Source organism: Podarcis cretensis, assembly GCF_951804945.1.
Source record: "Podarcis cretensis genome assembly, chromosome: 8".
Lineage (NCBI taxonomy): Eukaryota > Metazoa > Chordata > Lepidosauria > Squamata > Lacertidae > Podarcis > Podarcis cretensis.
Window position 1 is genome coordinate 41,110,763 of NC_137177.1, and position 17,061 is coordinate 41,127,823.

Sequence of the window (17,061 nt, forward strand, 5' to 3'; positions counted from 1 at the left end):
TTGTTGGTTGAGTGCAGAGCAGAGCAGAGCAGAAAAGGCATTCGCAACCCTCTGGAGTCCTTCCTCCTATGGACTACAAACCAGCACAGCAGCCTGACTGCCAGCCTCAGTTGGGCACAGGGCCACCTGTAAGGGAAATAGCAATAGAACAGCTGTACATTGCAGGTCCAGGTGAAGTTAACAAATTTGTTGGGTGACATTGTTCCACTACAATGAAAGCAATTACTACTACTTCTATTACAATTATGAAGACACAATAGCATCTATAGTCACAGATCCATTTCAGACCCTGGGGACTTCCTAAGCCTATGATTGCAGCTGCCTGGAAGGATAGTGCTAAAAACCTGCATACAGAGGTACCTCGGGTTAAGAACTTATTTCGTTCTGGAGGTCGGTTCTTAACCTGAAACTGTTCTTAACCTGAGGTACCTGAGGTAGCTAATGGGGCCTCCCGCTGCCACGCGATTTCTGTTCTCATCCTGAAGCAAAGTTCTTAACCCGAGGTACTATTTTTGGGTTAACGGAGTCTGTAATCTGAAGGGTCTGTAACCCGAGGTACCACTGCATAAAGCTGGGAGTCCTTGCTAGCTAAAGGCATGAACAGATGCTGGGTTGCATGGGAAGAATTCAAATAAAACCCAACCAGCTGGACAATGTGGCCCAAATAATTTCTGTTTTAAAACCAAACCTAAAGCTCAGCTGAAATGGATCTAGAAAATCAGTGCAGTCCTGGAGAGCCGGGAGCTCGCTGGGAGCCTTGCCTGTGAAGGCAGTGTTTGCAACGAAGCAGCCCAGGGTTGCTCCTGGGTCCAGGCCATTTCTGCAGAGAGGTGAGTTTCAACACGGCCTCTTTGAGAGTTGCCAGGACTGCTCCCTCTTGCAGTGAGGAATTCTGTTTCCCTGTGTCAGATATTGGAAGCGCTCTGTTTAGGTTGCATTGATAAGACCCAGTTGGACAGCTTCCGAACAGGCGAGCTTTTTGTTTGTTTGATTTATTTTGCCCTAGGGCGTAATGGAAAGGCAGTTCAATTTTCAGCCCTTATTTGGGCCCTTTCCCCTTCACGTTTGGTGCTCCTTTCACCACACACCCTTAGCTGGCACTTCCTCCTCCCCCTTGGAGACCTTTGTGCTTTTCAAAGCAAAGCAACAAACTCTCCCAGGCAGGGAAGAACATGTCAGCTTCTGGCAAGAGTTGGCTGTTTGGAGTTCTGCTCTGTGGCCTGTCCATCGCTGGAACTGCAGCAGGGGGTAAATACAGCTTCTTTTGCTTATTGTGGGGAAGTTTAAGAAGACTCCTTTCAGGCAAAGGCTACGCTGATGGGACCCATAGGCAGAAAACCTTGGCATAGGTCCCCAAGAGTAAACCTCATTGGACACATAGTTCATGCTTCAATAGGGATTATGCTTCAATAGCCAACTAACTCTTTTTATTAGATTTGGAGGAGAAAAGCAGGCAGGACAACTTTAGGTTAAGATGGATTAACAGTCTTGATTATTGTAGGGGAAATGGGATACCACCAAATGCATGCTATAGCTTTACACAATGCTTTGACAGAGGGAAAATGATATTGAAGTGGGTGAGTCAAGAGCTGTTGAAATTAAATATTTCATAGGAAACCTGCACTATTACAAATGAGACATGTGCATTATTAGCCAGGGTAATTGTATAGTTTGCCCCTTAATCTATCCTTTATAAATGCGTGTGTCAAAAAAACACACAGTTGAATAACAAAAGAAGAAGAAAACATTTGGGGCAGAATTCCCAATATAGACTCCGCTGTTTTGTTTGAAGTTGTTTATTTATGTATTATTGTTAAGAGTTAGAATTTATTTTAGAATTATGTATGTATTTGTTTATTCTTGATATATCTCAATTCTGCCTTCATCCAAAACGTGAACACCAGGGTGTACAAAAAACAACAACACAATATCAAAACAATTACAAGAAATAAAAACAGCATTGTGGAAGCTGAGAAAATAATAGGCCAAACACTATTCAGCAAACTAAGACAATACAGTGAATTTAAGAAGCCTGGACAAATCAAAATATTTTGGACTGGAATTGAAAAGCAGACTCGAGTACAATTGAACAAAGCAGGTTTCCAACGGGGGGTGGGCCGTGAGGGGCCATTTAGTCCACAGGGGACAGAGGCTGATCTGTGACTCCTGAGGTCCCATTCACACGTCTGCTTGTCCTGTGCCTAGACAGCATAGGTCCAAGCAGTTTCCCCCTTGCCCTCCTTCTTTCCCAAGGAAACCCTGCTCTTTAGTGCTAAATTGGAACAAACATCAATCCGGAGAAAACCCGAATTGCCGTTCACTAAAGAGCAGTTTTCTCCAGGGTGAGGGGAAGTGTGGCTAAGCCCTGAGTGGTCCTGCATTTTAATTCAGCCTCTGCTCCTTGGGCAGTTGCAAAAGTGTTCCTGGGGAAGTTGATGGTAACGATAAAGTACTAATAAAACACCTTCATTGAAAAAAAAAGTTGAAGTGCGTGTTAAGGATGTCCAAAGAGCAGCCAGCCAGCCAGGACAAGGTGCAAGGCCGGAAAAGCTCACAATAGGCCTCGCCTTGTTCTTTGCACCCAGCTCCTGTGACTCCAAGGCATACGACTGCCTCTGAACATGGAGGCTCTGTAGAATTATGCAGCTCAACTCCTCACAACAGGGCAAGTGGGGCTGGGTACATTGCATCAGGACTTCCTCACATCCATCGTTTCCGTTCAAATGTGCTAATACAGGGTGCTCTGGTGGGTTAGCACATGGGAATACCACAAAGCTGCTTATTACTCAATATCCTCCAAACAGGGGTGTCAACAGGATTTTACAGGACTGCTGCATTGTATGGGGATTGAGGCCCCTGCATCGCATCCTTCTGGCTTCTGCAATCTGTCGGCAAGAGCTGTTGTACATATATTAATTTAGTCTAACCTACATCGCAAGGCTGTTGCGAATGTAAAAAGAGGGAGGGAAAGAAAACGTACACAACCCTGGCCTCCTGGGAAGAAAAGCAAGATGCAAACACAGGATCAATGTAATTAGCTCCCACAGGAGGCAGCTGAAAGTCACCAACTTGGATGGCTTTTTCACATGCAGCCCCCGTGTTGTGGAATGCTCTCCCAATTTGTAGTAGCATTCCGTCTGCTCATCAAGACACCCCTTTTTAGGTGCAACTTTTCCCCTGATCTCCTGACTTCCCATTCATTCTTAACCATTACGTTTTGCTGTTTCATGGGTTTGTTTATTAAGGATGTTTGTTTTCATTGCATTTGTGTTTGGCCATATTCTTAAAACTTGTTTTCTATTTGCAACCCCCTTATAAGTCTTTATGGCAAGTAAAATTAATGATGGATGATGCTGTGAGAAGCGCCTCCTTGTTTGCAAGGCCGCCTGCCCCTGGTCTTCATGTTCATCTTTTGTAGGCCAAAGAAATGACCGTCCCGAAGTGGTTACCAAGTATGGGCCCTTGCAGGGCATGCTGGCCAGCGTGCAGGGCATCGACCAGCCTGTGAATGTCTTCCTTGGGATCCCTTTTGCCAAACCGCCGGTCGGAGCCCTGAGATTCTCCCCACCGCAACCAGCAGAACCGTGGAGCCATGTGAGGGAGTCAACGTCTATCCCTCCCCTGTAAGAATGAGCCAAATGTGACTTTGCTGGACATCCTCCTTGGGCTAGATTAATATGAAGGTCCTTTTCCTGTCTTGCTTTTAGTTGGTAGCAAAATGGTTTTCAGACCCAACTCAGATCCTCTGCTGTAAGCAAGAAGAGTGCCATTTGGTACAGAAAGAACAGCTATGTTAATCTGTGTCCATTGGTAAAAACAATTCTCTCAGGTCAGAAAGTGGCAAAACCTGAAACATTGTCTGGATAACTCTAGCTTGCTTTAAGATAGGAAAGCTATTTGGGAGCACAGTTCTTTGGGAAGAAACAGGGTTATAGCTCTTTAAGTAAACAAATGGGAAGATGCTCCCTGGCCCTCAAACCCGTCATGAGTCTATTGGAGGCAACAACAGCCTCCTCATGGCTCCATTCCAAGGGCTGGGGCAGTATCTGTCTTCCAAGCCAAAGGGACTTTGCACCTGTTTAATCCAGCATTCAGAGGGCACTCAATTTCCCCAAGGAACCGCCAGCCTCTGGAGCTGAGGGATAAGGAGGTTTTACTCCATGTTGTTCACCTGCCCTCCTTTCAGGTGGTGGGGGCGATTGTGGAAGCAGCGCAGATTGGGCAGTCCACACAGTTTGCTTCTAGGCATCAGCAGTGCTGCTTAGGGGGTGTTTCCCCTATCACCACCACCCATGGAACTGAGAGCAGGGGCTGGGCTGCTGAGCAAACATGTCCATCTTTAAGGCAGCAGGCAACAGAGGAGCTTCTGTGCAAAAGAACTGCAGTTCCAGCTTTTCCAGTCTGACCACATTGAATGCCCCAGGGCCTCTTTTCTGGTTAATGAGGAGCAGAGCACGCAAGGCTCTTGTCAAGCGATGAGTCAGTGGGAACCGCTCACAGGAGCAGTGGCTACTGGAGACAAGCAGATCCATGAACTTCTGTCCTGCATGCAAATGTATTCTGGTCTACAGCAATTTGGTTTCTCCTGAGTAATCCTGTGAATTGTAGCTTGAATTCTCAGTTGGAGCCCCTGCCAGGCACACATTGGCTACATCTTTCCGGGTTCCTGAGAAGGCAGGTGGTGGTGAAAGCTGTTTAAATCTCTCACACACACCCCAACCATGAGCGTGACAGATAAGAGCTCCGCTCTCCTTAGCCTGACCGTCCTTTCACATCCTTTTCTTTCTTCTCATCTGTTTCAAAGGTGCCTGCAAGACTTGGGATGGCTGGCTGAATTTAGCAAGATTCTGAATATGACGCTTCCCGACTTAGCAGTGGCTGAAGATTGTCTTTACCTGAATGTTTTTACCCCAGACACCAAGGCCAAATTGCCTGTAAGCAAACAAAGCCTTCCTTGAAATTATCGCCTCATGCTGCCTGCAAATGTGCAACCAGAAGCAGCGCAGGATCGGAGGCAGTTGCTCTTGAGGCCAGCAGGGCAGAGGACAGAAACAGCAACCCACAATGTTATGGGGCTGTTGCTCCCCCCCCTTTAATTGCCCATGCTCCACTCGCACATGCACACATGCTTCTTGCACCTTTCTTTCCACAGCTGGCAGACATGGAGTGAAGAAAACAATCAGCAGCAACTCTTTACCTTCAGCCTGTAGTTCACTCTTCTCTGAGACATTCCCCTCCTTTTCCTCAACTTTTGACTGGCGTCTCTTCACAATCCAAGCCCTTCAGCTGCCTATCTACTCCCTGGATCTCCTCAGCCACTCTGGATGCTCTGCAGCTGGGCTTCTGGGTTCACCCCAACCCCTCGTAGAGTCCGATTCCCCATCCAATCTGAAACCATACTGGAACCTGCTTAGTAGCTTTGCAAATGTGGTAGCAGTTTTATTGCTGCAATGGCATGGATTCTGCCTTTCAGCTGCTCCACTGGCTCCTGGTGCAGAGCACCCAACTTCTCTTGAAAGCTCATTTAGTGCTGGCCCTGTTGCTCCATTAACACCAAGTTCATCTGTGCCAGGAAAGTTGCTGTTATAACGAGTTCCTTTTATTTTGTGTATTTTCCCAGGTCATGGTCTGGATCCACGGAGGGGCTCTGATATTAGGTGGAGCTTTTATGAATGATGGATCAGCCTTGGCTGCTTATGAAAAGGTGGTAGTTGTTGCGATTCAGTACAGGCTGGGTCTTCCAGGATTCTTCAGGTGAGATAGTTTCTAACACTTGAAAAAGCTGCACTAACTTAAAGGTACACAGGGCACATGCAATCTCTTTGGTGAAGATTAGATATGCCTTTGCTTCTCTTGCTAGGAGTAATAAATAAAAAGCTTTGCAAGGAGAGAAAGGGAGGTGGAAAGAAAAGGGAAGAGGAAGGGAATCCAATTTGCTTCATCGCTGCATCTTCCTGATTTGCACCACGCAGAATAAGACACAACCAAAAGACCTGCTACCCTTTGAAATTAGTATTTCTCCAAATTTTGTGATACAGTTATCCAGCCAGAAAATGCATGTGGAAACACATATTAGGGGGAATGTGGAAGAAAAGGCATATATTAGTGAAAACAGCCTGCGAAGCTGAGAAGCTGGAAGTCCCAAGCAATAGGGTCCCGAAAGAAGGGCTGAATGAAAGGAAAAATGGGGGGACAGAGGAGACACGTGAATGGATGAAATGAGAAGGATCCTGGAGGAAATTCTCACTTTGCGCTACCTGGCTGCTGTTGCCCATTCCAGAGTGGTGGTTCTGAGGCAGAAGATTGCTCACTTCTGAGGTCAAACCTTCAGCTTATCTCCTTGCAGAGCAGAGATAGATCATTTTGGGGGTGGGGGATGCATGTTAACCATCTAGTAGTTTCTCCATCGCTTGACTATTGCCTTTCTTTTAGCACTGGTAGCAGTGATGCCCGTGGAAACTGGGGATTGCTGGATCAAGTAGCTGCTCTCCAGTGGGTTCAGGAGAACATTGCACATTTTGGAGGAGATCCCAATTCTGTGACCATATTTGGAGAGTCTGCAGGAGCATTTAGTGTTGGTGCTCAGGTAGGGATCCACTAAATATGGAGATTGCAAAGGCTCTGAGGACTCTGCCAGAGATCTCTAAACTGGGGCTGGGAGGTGGGCAGAAGAAAGATCTGGATCCAGTTGTAAATCACTTTTATGCTGTAGATCTCCAAGCATTTCTGGTTTAACAAGACCAACAACAAAGTGCTTCCTCCGTATTAAAGGACACTACTGGCAAAACTAAGATAGTTTGGGGGAGAGAAGGGTATTTGTGTGGAAGGACTGTAAGGGCCGTTCAGCTCTAGTTCTCAGACACAACAGCTGCCTTTGCAAGAAATGTTACGTCTTCCACAAAATAGTCTGAAGCAAAGCAGGTTGCCTCTGAAACTCTGGACCTGCTCAGCTCAGGAGCTTCACTGGGCATTTGAGAGCTGCCTTCAGAGCCACCTGTGCCATGGAGACAGTGCTGGTGGGGGGAGCCCACATCCACCTTTGGAAGAATAGACTCTATTTAGGGCTTGCAAGGCTTTTTTTTCCACTTGTCAGCCAATGGAGACAGTACTGTCTCCATTGACTTGCATGGAGAGAGGAGGGTGGTGACACCTGAAGCTTTGGAAAACCAAAACAAGGTTGTAGCTTGCATCCAAAGCAGTGAGTAAAGGTAAAATGCACACCCATTACACCCAGCACAGCCAGCTTTCCACTGAGATAATGCAAGGATTGTTCACACCTGAGCTTAATGTGCGTTTGAAGCTGTTTGCATTCCCATTTAAGTACAGCCGTACCTTGGTTTTTGAACAGCTTAGTTCTCGAACGTTTTGGCTCCTGAACACTGCAAACCCAGAAGTGACTGTTCCAGTTTGTGAACTATTTTTGGAAGCCAAACGTCCAGCGCAGCTTCCAATTGGCTGCAGGAGCTTCCACGCTTTGGTTTTTGTACATTTTGGAGGTCGAATGGACTTCTGGAACAGATTCCGTTCTACTTCCAAAGTACGACTGTAATGCCCTACACAAGATATCCCCCTCAAACAGCTGCTCTCCTGCTGATAACCTGTGAATTTAGATTGCCCTGATCCAGGGATAATCCAGTAGGTTTTGAAAAATGTGACTCCAAACCACTCCACTTGAGATGGTGAATGCATTGCCTTGGATTTTGCTCCCAATTTTTTTAAAAAATGTATTTATGTATTTAATTATTACTTTTGAACTGCACAGAAAACTTTAGTTTGGGGACAGTATGTAAATACTGAAAATAAATACAGTAAATGCCATACTAAAAGACATATTTGATCTTGAATGCCTTGTTTTGTGTCTCTCGCCTGCCCTCCTCCTTCCTCTGCTGCAGCTCCTGTCCCCCTTGTCCAAGGGCTTGTTCCACAGGGCCATCTCTGAGAGCGGAGTCACTCAGCTTCCAGGCCTCATCACTAGCTGCCCAGAAGTCCTTGCTCAAGTGAGTCTGTTGTTGTTGTGCAGGGAGACAGTACCCTTAAGAGCAATAGTCTGGTTCCCAAACTGCTTTGGACAATTCCAGGGAATGAAAGTTTGAGGATTGCACCTTAAGCATCTCTCAGATATTAATCTAAACAGACTGATATAAGGGGTTGTCAGGGAACTGCCATCGGAGACAGGAGAGGAGGTAAGGTGCAGCAGCGATGCAGGAGAAGGACCCAGTAGGGAGAAAGAGCTCACTTCCGCTGGGGAAGGAAATAGGCGTTACGCTAGGAAGAAAGGGGAGGTTGAGGGAGCTTCGGAGGGAGGGCTCTGAGACTGTTCCAGCGAGACCAGCGGGGAGAGCACAGAGCCTCCGCTTGGGACGCCTACTCTGCGCAGAAAGCTTCCGCGCAGGGAGGCAAGGCGTCGACTTGGTGTCAAAGAGCTTTTATGTTGGAAAAAGTTCAGGAAACGCCCACTGACGGATTCTGCCAGTGATTGAGACAGCCACGGAGGAAGGGCTGTCCAGCCGGGGAAGAGTTTGACCAAACTACTCAGCTTGGAGCAGTTTGCGGCTTATGCACAAGCAACCCCACATCCCATTACAGGGGTGAATCAAAGCATTCAAAAAGATGGAAGAGAGATAGCCTCTGAGCATGAGCAGAGCTCTGTAGCCAAGGGGGCCCCATCTAGTCCAGCATCCTGTTTTCACAATGGCCAATCAGATGCCTAAGGAAAGCCAGCAATAATTTGCTGGGAGGGAACATGGAACTGTGATTTACAGTACAGTGGTACCTCTGGATGCGAACGGGATCCATTCTGGAGACAGAGGTCCTTGTTTCAGGATGACAACCACCCTGAGACGAGTGACAGCCTCAAGCTCTGCTTCAAACAAGCCCATGGAAATGTCAGGCTTTTGTGACTGTTCACCGTCAATGCAGTGCCAATTGCTTTGTGGTGTAGTGGTTAAGAGCGGTAGTCTCGTAATCTGATGATCCGGGTTTGATTCCCCGCTCCTCCACATGCAGCTGCTGGGTGACCTTGGGCCAGTCACACTTCTTTGAAGTCTCTCAGCCCCACTCACCTCACAGAGTGTTTGTTGTGGGGGAGGAAGGGAAAGGAGATTGTTAGCCGCTTTGAGACTCCTTAGGGTAGTGATAAAGCGGGATATCAAATCCAAACTCCTCCTCCTTCTCCCCTTCTAATCTGTATTATTATTTTATTCCCCCCTCCTCCATCAAAAGTTCTCACATAAAATTGCAAAAGCCTCTGGCTGTGAGGCCAGCAGTTCTGCGCTGGTTAAATGCTTGAGGAGCAAAACAGAAGAAGAACTCAGAACCGTGAATACCAACTTGACCCTGGTGAGTCTGAAAACTTCAACGACATCCACATAATGTGATGCTCTTCCGCTCTGTTTTTGCTCTCCTTTGTTTATTTGGGTTGGGAGGTATGTGGGCCACAAACTGTTGGAATCTTCCGAGATGAAAAATATTTAAACATGAGGGAGTTTGCATTGTTATCCAAGGGGACAACTATGCACACATGCCAAAAGGTTTGTTTGGACTAAGCCCATGCCTCTCCAGGGTCTTTTTATTTGGCGATTCGTCATTTTGCGTCATACAAACACACATGTATTTTTCTCATTCGAAATCCTTCTTGGTCGGGTTTCAAGTATATTAACACTTTGGGGAAAGGCTACAGTTTAGTGGGAGAGAATCTTGCTTGCGTGTGGAAGGTTCCAGATTTAATCCTAGCATCTCCAGGTCGGAGTGGCAAAGGCCCATGCCCAAAACCTTGGAGCATGGCTACCAGTCAGTGGAGATAATATTCAGCTAGATGTGGTCTGGCTTGTAATAAGGCAGCTTCCTATGTCCCTACTTTTGAAATTCTCCAGTTTTGCTTCATTCTTGTTATACATAACTTTTGCAGTTGTTTCTAGGGATCCAGCACACATTAAAGAGAACTTTCCTTTAAAAACAAACAGGGATTTGGGATTATCCCCGCAGTAGTTGATGGAGAGTTCCTTCGAAAGGCACCCAAGGAACTACTGGCCTCAAAGGAATTCAACACTGTCCCATATCTATTAGGTGTGAATAATCACGAATACGGATGGGTTGTTCCTGCGGTAAGTTGCTCACAATTTATTTTTGTACCCTGATGTGTGGCTGCAATAGAGTCTGGTGCTTTTGAATAATATTTTGAAAGCGAAAGATGTTTGCTGCAACTCCCTGCCCCTCCTTCCCTTCTTCCTCATCCTCTTTATGGATTTACCACGTCTTTTGTGGCTTTACAAACTCAGGTAAAATGAGTGAAATGTAAACGCAGGGTTCCATATTCATTGGATGATATTGAATGTGAAGTCTCTATTTAATTCCACAGGCAATGAACATCTCCGGCATAACTGAAGGCATGGATAAGGAGACCATCATTGCGTTGTTTCAGGGGATAGCCGCCTCCATGGTAAGAGAGAAGCCAACGAGCCCTACTTACTGAGCTTTCTACAAGCTCCAGTGTGTATGGGAAAGGGGAGGTAACATAAAGAAGGGCAGAAGAAACACCTGCAGAACAGGGCCGGCCCCTTCCAAAGGCCTTTCCCTTCCAGCCTTTGTGGTTTCATTTCTGCAGCCTTTAAAGCAGGGATTAAACATGCATCTAGGATCAAATGATCCACAACATCAGGTGCCAGTTACAGAAACAAGAACAAAAACTCTGGGTGTGGTGGTGGTGGGAGCCTCCACACCTTTGCAGAGTGTGAGACCCACCCACAAGCAGCTGGTGGCAGTGGAGGAAAACCAGCGGCCCCTTTGCTTTCTTTTGCGAACAGGCATCTCTGCTGCTGCTTTGCATGTCTTAAAGCAGGGGTGTCCAGCAGGTCGATCCAGATCTACTTCCAAGTTTTGGTAGAGGTCTTTGGCCCCTCCCCTGCTTTTATGGAAACCAGGGAGGTGGGATTAAGTCTTCATCACTGGTTCCCCACCCCTTCCCTCCCTGTCAGGAGTGCATCATTTACACCCCTCCACAAATCCATCCATTCACACCTACACACACCCTTGACACAGACATTTAAAGCTGCCTTTCTTTTTCTTTTCTTTTTTATAATATTTATTAAATTTTAGTTTAACAATAAAATACATAGGTAATAACACAATCTTTTCCAAAATCCACATTTCATATTCATCTTTGGACTTCCTCACAACCCTTGTTCCTGCTTTCTAAGCTCGTAAATTTTACCAGCAAATTATTAACTTGGCTTAATTCATATAATATAATTTTTCCATATTAATATCTCAAATTTTAAAATTTAACATACTCTTATTGACACTTAATTATAAAATGTTACTTATCCAAAATTTATCTTTTCATCTTCCAATTAAATTTAAATTTGTATTCTTTATAACTAGTTTGTTGAAGCCATGTTTTTGCTAATCTTACATCTTTCTTAACAATCATACAATTTACAATATTTTTGTAGATAATCCTTGAATTTCTTCCAATCTTCCTCCACCATAAAGCTGTCTTTCTTTTGCCTCTCCCCTTTCCTCCTCCCACATCCCTGAAATTGTTCCCATTCACATGAGTGGGATGCTTTCACTAACCCTGTTGTGCAAAGGTGCAATTGAGGAGAGGGTTGTTTTCTTCCCAGCTCCTCCCCAGCCCATTCCAATTCCTCTCTCCTTGCATGATAAATTAGCCTTGGGGAGGGGGAGAAACCTGTTTCCTCCTAAGCCTAATTGCCATGTTTGGGGGCAGGAAGCAGATGTGTGGGTGCCGGATCCCAAAGCTTTGAGGGCTATGAGTAGCCCACAAGCCAGAGGTTTCCTCTCCTTGTCATGTGTTGTCGCTGTTGTTTCCTGGAAGAGCCCAGCTGCTGCACCCATTTCCCTGGCGGCATTTGCTGGGCAATGGATGTCGCAGGAGGGGAAGTGGTTCCCATGGCCTTCTCTAATGTGCCTGCTCCCTCCTTTCCTTGCAGAATTTATCACCTGAGCCTCTGCAGATGGCACTGGATGAATACTTGGGAGACACCAAGGACCGTGTCAAGTTACGAGATCGCTTTCTGGACATGATGGGAGATATGGTCTTTGTTGCTCCTGCTGTTGAGATAGCTAGATATCATAGAGGTGAATTCACTTTTGAAATAACGGAATGACCACAGCAAAGCGTTATCTATCTATTTTATTTATTAGATTTATATACCAACCTTCATCATAAGATCTCATTAGAAGCTCTTGCATTGGGGAAATTTCTAGAGGCTCCATGATTGTCAAGAGGTGCTGGGTTCTAGTCTTGCAACCCAACCCGGATGAGAAAAAAATACTTGCTGGGAGGGGGAGGGAAGATGCTTCTGGTCCAGGGGGGTGGGTTCAGCCTGCCTCACCCTTTTGCTCTCCCCACAACCTGTCCTCTGATCCTATGCCAGGTGGAGTATGCATTTTATTTATGATAGATCAATTTCTAACCCCACTTTTCCACCCAGTGGAACCACATCAAAGTACGAAGTGAAATACAAAATAACATTAAAAACCATTAGACCCACACAGATAAAATGTCTTCCATGAAACCAGTGCTTTCAAACATATTTTTATGGGTACTGTATTTTTTGCCCTATATAACACACTTTTCCCCCTCCAAAAATGAAGGGGAAATGTGTGTGCATCCTATGGGGCGGATGCAGGCTTTTGCTGAAGCCTGGAGAGCGAGAGGGGTCGGTGCGCAGCTCTCCCACGGCTTCGCACAGCTCTCCCACGGCTTGCGGATAGCAGCCTCTTCTGGGGGCTGGGGGTGGGGGAAGCGCGGGCTTCCCCTGCCCCAGCCCCGCACCTGGGGGGGAAATAATTATTTTTTCTTTATTTCCCCCCCAAAAAACTAGGTGCGTCCTATGGGCCGGTGCGTCCTATGGGGTGAAAAATACGGTACTCTCATTTTGACTCAAGAAAAGAACCATTTTATAGTTCAAATCGGGAAAAATAAATACAGTAAATGGGTTAAAGTACAAAGATTCACAAAATGTTTTGGGGTATGCGTCCACCTGTGTACACTCAGAAAAAAGCACTGCATGAAACTAATGCCACCATATTTATAGTTGATATTATAAGTTAACTTTGGAGACCAAAACCATGTCTGATTCCCCCTCCCCCCCCAAAAAAATTATTTACTGCATTTATATTCTACTCTCTTTTTTTCTGCAAGGAGCTCAAGGTAGCACCCTCATTTGATCCCCATACAACAACCTTTTTGCTGTAGTTTAGGCTGAGAGGCAGTGACTAGCAAAGGTTACACAGTTAGCTGCATGGGCAAGTGGGGATTTGAACCCGGGTCTCGCAGCTTCTAGGTCCAACATTCCACCCTCTGTGCCACACTAGCTTTGCTTGCTGATAGAAGGTCATCAGAGAATGGGCTGTGTGGGCTTCCTTTGGCCGAGATATCGAAAGTCCAGGAGTGGTCACTGAAAAGCCCCTTTCTTGAAATCTCTGCCAAATACACTTCTTCAGGTTTGTGGCACAGACAGAAGCTCTCTTTCTCTCCTCCTCTGTCCCATATCTCAATACTCAAGCAGACTTGTATGAGGGCAATCTTTTGGATATCCTGGTCCCAAGTCATGTACTGTCATAATGAACATTTTGACTTGTGCCCAGAGATGACTTCTAGACAGTGTGTCTTGCTCCCAGTAGCTGGCAGTGACTAGCTGCCCAGGCATTCTGAGCCAGTTGCTATAGGAGTCCATATTATAGCTGCCACTAAGACATGTGTCCCTGTGATGAGGTATGTGGTGAACACATGATATGAACAAATGCATTGTGCATGCTCATGACTGTGATCATATGTCCTCTGTGGATCACAACCATGATAATGTATGGTGTCCCAGTAATCACTGCAAACACTGATCTCTCTCTGCCCCCCTCCCCCACCCACTTTTTGTTTCAGATTCTGGAGCTCCTGTCTACCTTTATGAATTCCAGCACCGGCCCAGTGCATTAAAACACGCAAAGCCAGATTTTGTGAAGGCAGATCATGGTGATGAACTTGGCTTTGTATTTGGGGTACCATTCTTAGGCAGTGAGTCAGCCGCTATGATGGGTAAGAATTTTATCGATGTTTTCTTTTGCTTTGCTTTTATAAGGCAGGGAAGGGTGCAGTTGCACAGGAGAAAGTCAACAAGGTCAGAAGGATTTCTTAAGGCTGGGCAAGACTGGCTTCTTTTGTAATGGAGATTATTGCCTCAATAGCTGGATCTTCCTTAAGTCTTCTGAAGGCGTAGGAGGCATAGCGTGGGGGGGGGGCTGTGATCGCCCTGGGTTCATTTTTCGGGGTGGGGCGAGCACTGCTCCTGCCGCCCTCCCTGAGCCAGGCTGGCACCGCTTTGTGAGACTGGGATCTGATATATCCCAGCCTTGCAAAGCCGCTTGAGAAGGGCGGCGTGAGAAGGGAGCAACAACCATGCACCCTTCTTTCGGGCTGAATAACAACATTATCAAGGATTAATTTAATCATTAACCAGCTTTAGCAGTTCACAGGCTGCTGTTTAAATATACCCAAGGCATTTGATTTTAATATTTGTCAGACTGCCCATCCCCCCCAAACAAAAAAATATATGGGAACTGTAGTTTAAGGGTGCTGGGAATTGCAACTCTGTGGCATGCAAACTACAGTTCCCAGTGCTTGATAGTTGATATCTTTACTAAGCCACTCTGGGAATTTATCTGAAGGGTACTAGAAGTTTATGTCTGATAGGAAACAAAAACCATAAACAGATGAGGAAGCAAAACAAATTTTAAGCAAATGATAACAATGAAATACCTCTTTAAAGCTCTACTGATAGTCAATACCATAAATTCTACATGAATTACTACATGCTACATGACTAATACGTTCTTCCCCCCCGTACGTCTCTCATAAAGCGACAGAGGCCGAGAAAGAGCTCAGCAGAAAAATGATGAAATACTGGAGCAACTTTGCCCGAACTGGGTGAGATTCTTGGCTATTTCCAAACACTATGTCTCAGTGGTTGCAATATTTGGATTGTTATTAATAATTGCTATTATTTGATATCTGTAGGTGTCTTAGAAATGCAAGGCAAGGATATCAACAATCAAGTTTAACAATAAACTGCAATAACAGCAAAATTGTAATACAGAAGCAGCAATAATCTTGATAGTCCTATTGTCTGAAATGCCTAGGAGAAGATGTGCATTCTGACCTGATGCTGAAAGGATGTAAATAAATGACTGCACCAGGAAGGCCTCGCTGGGGAGGCTGCAGCCAAAATGACCTTGTCACCACCTTCTAAACCTATCTTGAAGGGGAGACCCAGCAAAGGGGCCTCAAACAATGAGCACAAGGTTAAAGAGGAGAGGCTTTAGGGCAGGGGTTAGCAAGGCTTACCTTGCCTAGGCCAGTTCATTGCCACAGAGCCCCCTCTGTGGGCCAGATCACAGGTGCGTGATTTCCGGTGTCTGTGCAGGTGCAATTTCCAGCACCTGTGCATGCGCAGACACGATTTCCAGCTCTGCGAAAGCGCCCCGCAGGCGGCTTGGTTCGGGGGTGGCCAGTAAAACGACCCCCGTGGGCCGCTTGTGGCCCATGGGCCTTGGGTTGCTGACCCCTGCTTTAGGGCCTTGAGCCACATCAGGCTTTCCAGGTTAAAACTAGGACTTAGAATTGGTCCCAGAAACAACCAGAACCAATGATGGGCTCAGACCACTTCATTTCCCTCATCAGTCCTGCTGCCACACCCTACACCAGCTGCAGTTTTTGAGCTGTCTTGAAAGGCAGCCTCACGTATAGTGCATTGTTGTAATCGAAAACAGAGGTTGCTACAGGATAGATTACCAAGGAACCACCCACTAACAGCGTCTCATTGTTTTGGATTGAGACTCATCCAGTCCGTCACCATGACCAGGCACCAGTTCAGCACACCAACCATCTCAGCGGCAGAAAGAGAGCTGCATGCCGTCAGCATACAGATGGTGATACGCTCCGAGATGCTGTGTGGCTCCACTCAGTGGCTTTGCATACATGCCAAAAAGTACAAAACCAATATGCTGAATATGAACTGAATTCTTGGCTCTGTCTTTTTCAGGAATCCAAATGGCAAAGGTTTGGTGGAATGGCCTCAGTATGGTCTGAATGAAGAATATCTGGAATTAAACCTGGAGCAAAGGAAAGCAGAGAAGCTGAGGAAGAACAAGGTGGACTTCTGGTTAAAGACGCTGCCTGAAAAAATGAAGAAAATGGCTGAAGGAAAGGAAAAACATGGGGAGCTGTAACCAGTGGCCAAATTGCCCCATCTTATTTTTGTTTGTTTTGAGAACAAACACTTTCCAACAAGAATTATTTCAGTCTGAAAAATGCATTTGTTCAACGCATGTTCTAACACCGAAAGTCTTAGTTATTATGAGATATTATTTATACAGCAGAAATGCCAGGTGATTCACATCAACAATTAGGAAATCCTGCCAATGATTTGAAGAGTAATGAGTTTATGGCCCCAGTGCAGTTTAAGAATCCTGGGCATGGCTGCAACGCCTTGTTGATTAGTCAGTTAGGTCACTAATCCTAAAATTCTTCTCACAGAAATACTTGGCAAACAAGCACAGGCAGTTGGCATTATTTTAGGAGAGGCATTTCACCTTTTCTAAGATTGTGCCCACTTTTGACAAGTTGACTTCCTCGCTGTTGGGTTTTAGATGAAAAATATAAGTGGGGCAGGAAGTCACAGAGGGGAGATGTTCATGCCTAGCCCATGAGGGTGGGACAAGTGTCCTTCACAATTTACTCCTCCTTGGGAGGACCTGCCGCCACCTCCCCCCTTTTCAAACACCAAGTGAAGAAATACAAAGCTTGGCAGGTTAGATAGGAATCTAAATGGAGTGGGGGCTCTTTGCAAACTCTGACCTGTGGACAGGCAGCTCAAGTTCAATCTGTAATCTGCAGTTCTTAACCTTGGAGCCTGTATAAAGGCAGCAGCATATAAAGCAAACAGAGAGCACAGTTACACAGTACAAAAAAAATACAAACCAGTGCTTTTCCTAGCTAAATCTTATAATAGGCTGACAGCCTCCATTGATCAGGGAGGATCTTGA

At 45.9% G+C, this 17,061-nt stretch overlaps 1 protein-coding gene across 1 annotated transcript; it reads left to right on the forward strand.

Moving 5' to 3' along the window:
• Nucleotides 1-1,089: 1,089 nt before the first annotated feature.
• LOC307222705 (fatty acyl-CoA hydrolase precursor, medium chain-like) lies at nt 1,090-16,327 on the forward strand. The gene is made up of 13 exons (XM_079988135.1): nt 1,090-1,248; nt 3,419-3,623; nt 4,805-4,934; nt 5,621-5,754; nt 6,433-6,586; nt 7,893-7,997; nt 9,223-9,339; nt 9,963-10,103; nt 10,358-10,438; nt 11,952-12,099; nt 13,904-14,056; nt 14,878-14,944; nt 16,059-16,327. The coding sequence occupies exons 1-13, from the start codon at nt 1,173-1,175 to the stop codon at nt 16,243-16,245; spliced, it is 1,698 nt and encodes a 565-aa protein (XP_079844261.1). The 5' UTR covers nt 1,090-1,172; the 3' UTR covers nt 16,246-16,327.
• The last annotated feature ends 734 nt before the right edge of the window (nt 16,328-17,061 follow it).